This window comes from Drosophila mojavensis, unplaced genomic scaffold (genome assembly GCF_018153725.1).
Source record: "Drosophila mojavensis isolate 15081-1352.22 unplaced genomic scaffold, ASM1815372v1 contig_36, whole genome shotgun sequence".
Classification (NCBI taxonomy): Eukaryota; Metazoa; Arthropoda; class Insecta; order Diptera; family Drosophilidae; genus Drosophila; species Drosophila mojavensis.
The window spans coordinates 4,835,498-4,838,670 of NW_025318858.1; the positions used below are offsets into that span (position 1 = coordinate 4,835,498).

General features: G+C 33.6%; 1 protein-coding gene across 1 annotated transcript; it reads right to left on the reverse strand.

Moving 5' to 3' along the window:
- Window positions 1-315: 315 nt before the first annotated feature.
- Window positions 316-1,473, reverse strand: LOC6575999. The gene has a single exon (XM_002001967.4). It carries the CDS (start codon window positions 1,259-1,261, stop codon window positions 842-844), a length of 420 nt encoding a protein of 139 aa, XP_002002003.1. The 5' UTR covers window positions 1,262-1,473; the 3' UTR covers window positions 316-841.
- Window positions 1,474-3,173: the final 1,700 nt, after the last annotated feature.

The window sequence follows — 3,173 nt, forward strand, 5'->3', positions numbered from 1 at the left end:
AATCAATTTCCATATTATAAAAATATAATTATATGAAAAGGACAATGTGTCCTGTACTATTAAATTTAAAAAATGTTAAACACAACACTTTTGTATGCAGTAAATTGATTAAAAATAAAGTGTCCCATATAAATAAATAAAATAAATATTTAGTCCCCAATTAAGATCAACTTAAGAACTAAGCACTGGAAACTACGGCCTTCGACTTAATAATGCATGTTTTTTCTGCACTTTAGGGGAGAGCAAGAGAGTGTTTAGACTGTTCAAACGATAGAGCTTAGAGATCTGAGAGAATATAATAAAAAAAAAAAGTACTTTGTATAATAGTTTCAGGGTTTATTATATCTCCTCAATTCAAGGCTTCTGAATAAATGTTATTAATAGTTGTCTATAATTTGGTTTAGATAAAATTATACATATGGCCTAAAATTTAATGATTATAAAAACCGATTTTATTTAGACTATAGAGATGTTCGAGACACAAAGTCCTGTAAGCCGATTTTTATTCCTTTAAGTCAATCAATTCTTCAGTAGCGATTAATATACATTATTTAATTTTAAGTTATTAGGCGACAAACACTTTTCACAGGCTTAGGTTAGCTCGAATAAGATTGAGGAGCTCTCAAAGTATGGCGCTGGAATGAATGGCTTATTTGAAAGCAAACGCAGAAGGATACATATTACATATATACATTTGTGCTGTATGATATATATTATATATATATATATATCTGTGCTTGATGTCATATAAGAATTTAAGTCCGAGCAGCCCTATTAGACATTTGTTTTCTTCTTCTTTTCTATTTCCTCCCTCAATCGCAAACTGAAGTTGAAGTCCTTATTATGTTTTCGTAAAACGTTCCTTTACTTTCTTTTTTTCGCAGAAATGATGATAGGCTGGCGGTATCAGACCGTAAACACCATTTGTGGTTGGCGATGATCTAATGCCTTTCATATAGTCCATGGGATAGCAGGAGAGCGTCTGGTACGCCTCTCGCTTGGCCTTGTCGGAGTCGGTGGTGTAGATGCCCCTTAGGCGCTTCATTTCGACATATCGCTTGAAGTCCGCATCGCCATATCTGGCTCGGCTCTCCTTATAGATGTCGTCGAAGCGCGAATACTGCTGCAACTGCGCCTCCGGATACCAGCTGAAGTTCTCCTTCCAGCGGTTTCGCATCTCCACAATCCGCTGTGCTATATTGCGATGGTGCATCAGCTGGTCGGTCGTGATGACGCCGTGCATCATTAGGCCATCAGACATTGTAAAAGTGAATCGGGAACTCACAACAATTGGAAAAAGAACTTGTAATCGTGTGTCGAAACGGATTTGTGGTAAATCAATAGAAAATTTATGAAAAGCCAACTTTTAAAGCTTTTAAGTAATTTCAGAGCATGCCAAAGCCGTTGTAGCTTTGGCCAAACTTTTAGGCTTTTATATTCAGTTTTTGGCCGACATTGGCTTTACAATTTTGAATCAAAGCAGGGCGCATCAACTGCATGCCAGCAGCCAACAAATTGGGATGAAAATACAGAAAAGAAAAAAAAAAAAAAAAAAACAACAAAACAATACAATGTATATTAAACAACAAAGCCGTCAAAATGCGCTGCGGTCAACAAAAAATAAATAAATATATTTATATATATATATATATATATATATACTAAGATAAAACTGTTACGAGTCGAATAAATGCTGCGACATATACTAACAGCAACGCTAATATGATTTAAAAGACGAAGTCAAGGTTGGATTATGACAACTTGCTTTATTGAATATCAACTTAAGACTAACAATTGTAGGTCTATTGACACGTATTTATGCAGTATTTATTTATGAGTATTCAGTGTTGGGCATTTCACCACACAATTCCAACACATTAACAATGTTGCGTCAACTTCTAATTGTCTATTATGCACTGTGTGAGGCTGTGTGAGTGTATGAGTATTCAGTGTTGGGCATTTCACCACACAATTCCAACACATTAACAATGTTGCGTCAACTTCTAATTGTCTATTATGCACTGTGTGAGGCTGTGTGAGTGTATGAGTATTCAGTGTTGGGCATTTCACCACACAATTCCAACACATCATCCGAATACTAGACCTAGGTCAACGAAGCTGCGCGCCTTGCAAAGACGAATCAGCTTAATGACGCGACCATACAGCTTCTGAATATTGTAGACGTAATCAGTATGATTATGTCACTTCCCTCTCCTTAAGAGGCGAGCCTGCGAGTCAAGGTGACACAGACGGGTAAAGTTTTGGTAAAGTTGATTGTGTCATCTCGATGATCGTGTTTTCCTGTTTTTGCTCTTCTGTTTCGACTGATGGCGTTGTTTGTTTGTTGGGCTCGTGAATTTGTTTTTTTAAATTTTGTTCGAAATAATTTTATGGGGTTACAAGATACATATTTAAAATATAGGATTACAATTATGAATATGGTTATTGTGATTACAATGATTGTATATGTTAAAGTATTATTTTGTGATACAATTTTTACAATGTCATCATGTTTTATAGGTTTTACTTTAATAATTTCTATTGGGGGATACAATGGTGTAAGGTCAACTTCTAGTTGAAAATAGTTATCGCTTACAATTATGTCGTTTATTTGCAGTTTACATTGATTGATATTTATAATTTTGTTACCCTGAATATTAAGACTAACATTATTATTATTATTTTTTTTTTTTTTTTTTTTTTTTTTTTTGGCAATTTTGTTTTACAATTGTAGAAGTTATGTTCCAAGTTACAATGGTATTTGGCTTAATTAAAGATTTTATTATCTTTCTCATAATAAGAAGTTGTGCTAATGTAATCGAGTTGATAGCCATTATGATCAGGATATGGGATAATTTTGATTGTATTAATGGATTGAAAGTCAATTGGGATATGGGAAATGATAGTATGATTATGAAGTAGAAACCTGTGGAATTTGAATTTGGTTAATTTTCTTTAATTTTTTAAACTGAGTTTTATAGTAACGTGTAATTCTATTTCTGTTAGTAATTTGGTAATGATCTGGATCTATTTTTTCAACATTTTTATTGGCTTTAAAGGGGTTTTCTAGTTTTCCTTTTTGTAATGGTCCTTTTCGATATCTGGTATCGACTTCGTATTCTTGTCGGTCACTGTTGATTTTATTTATTACTTTTTCTTTATTTTCTTGAGTG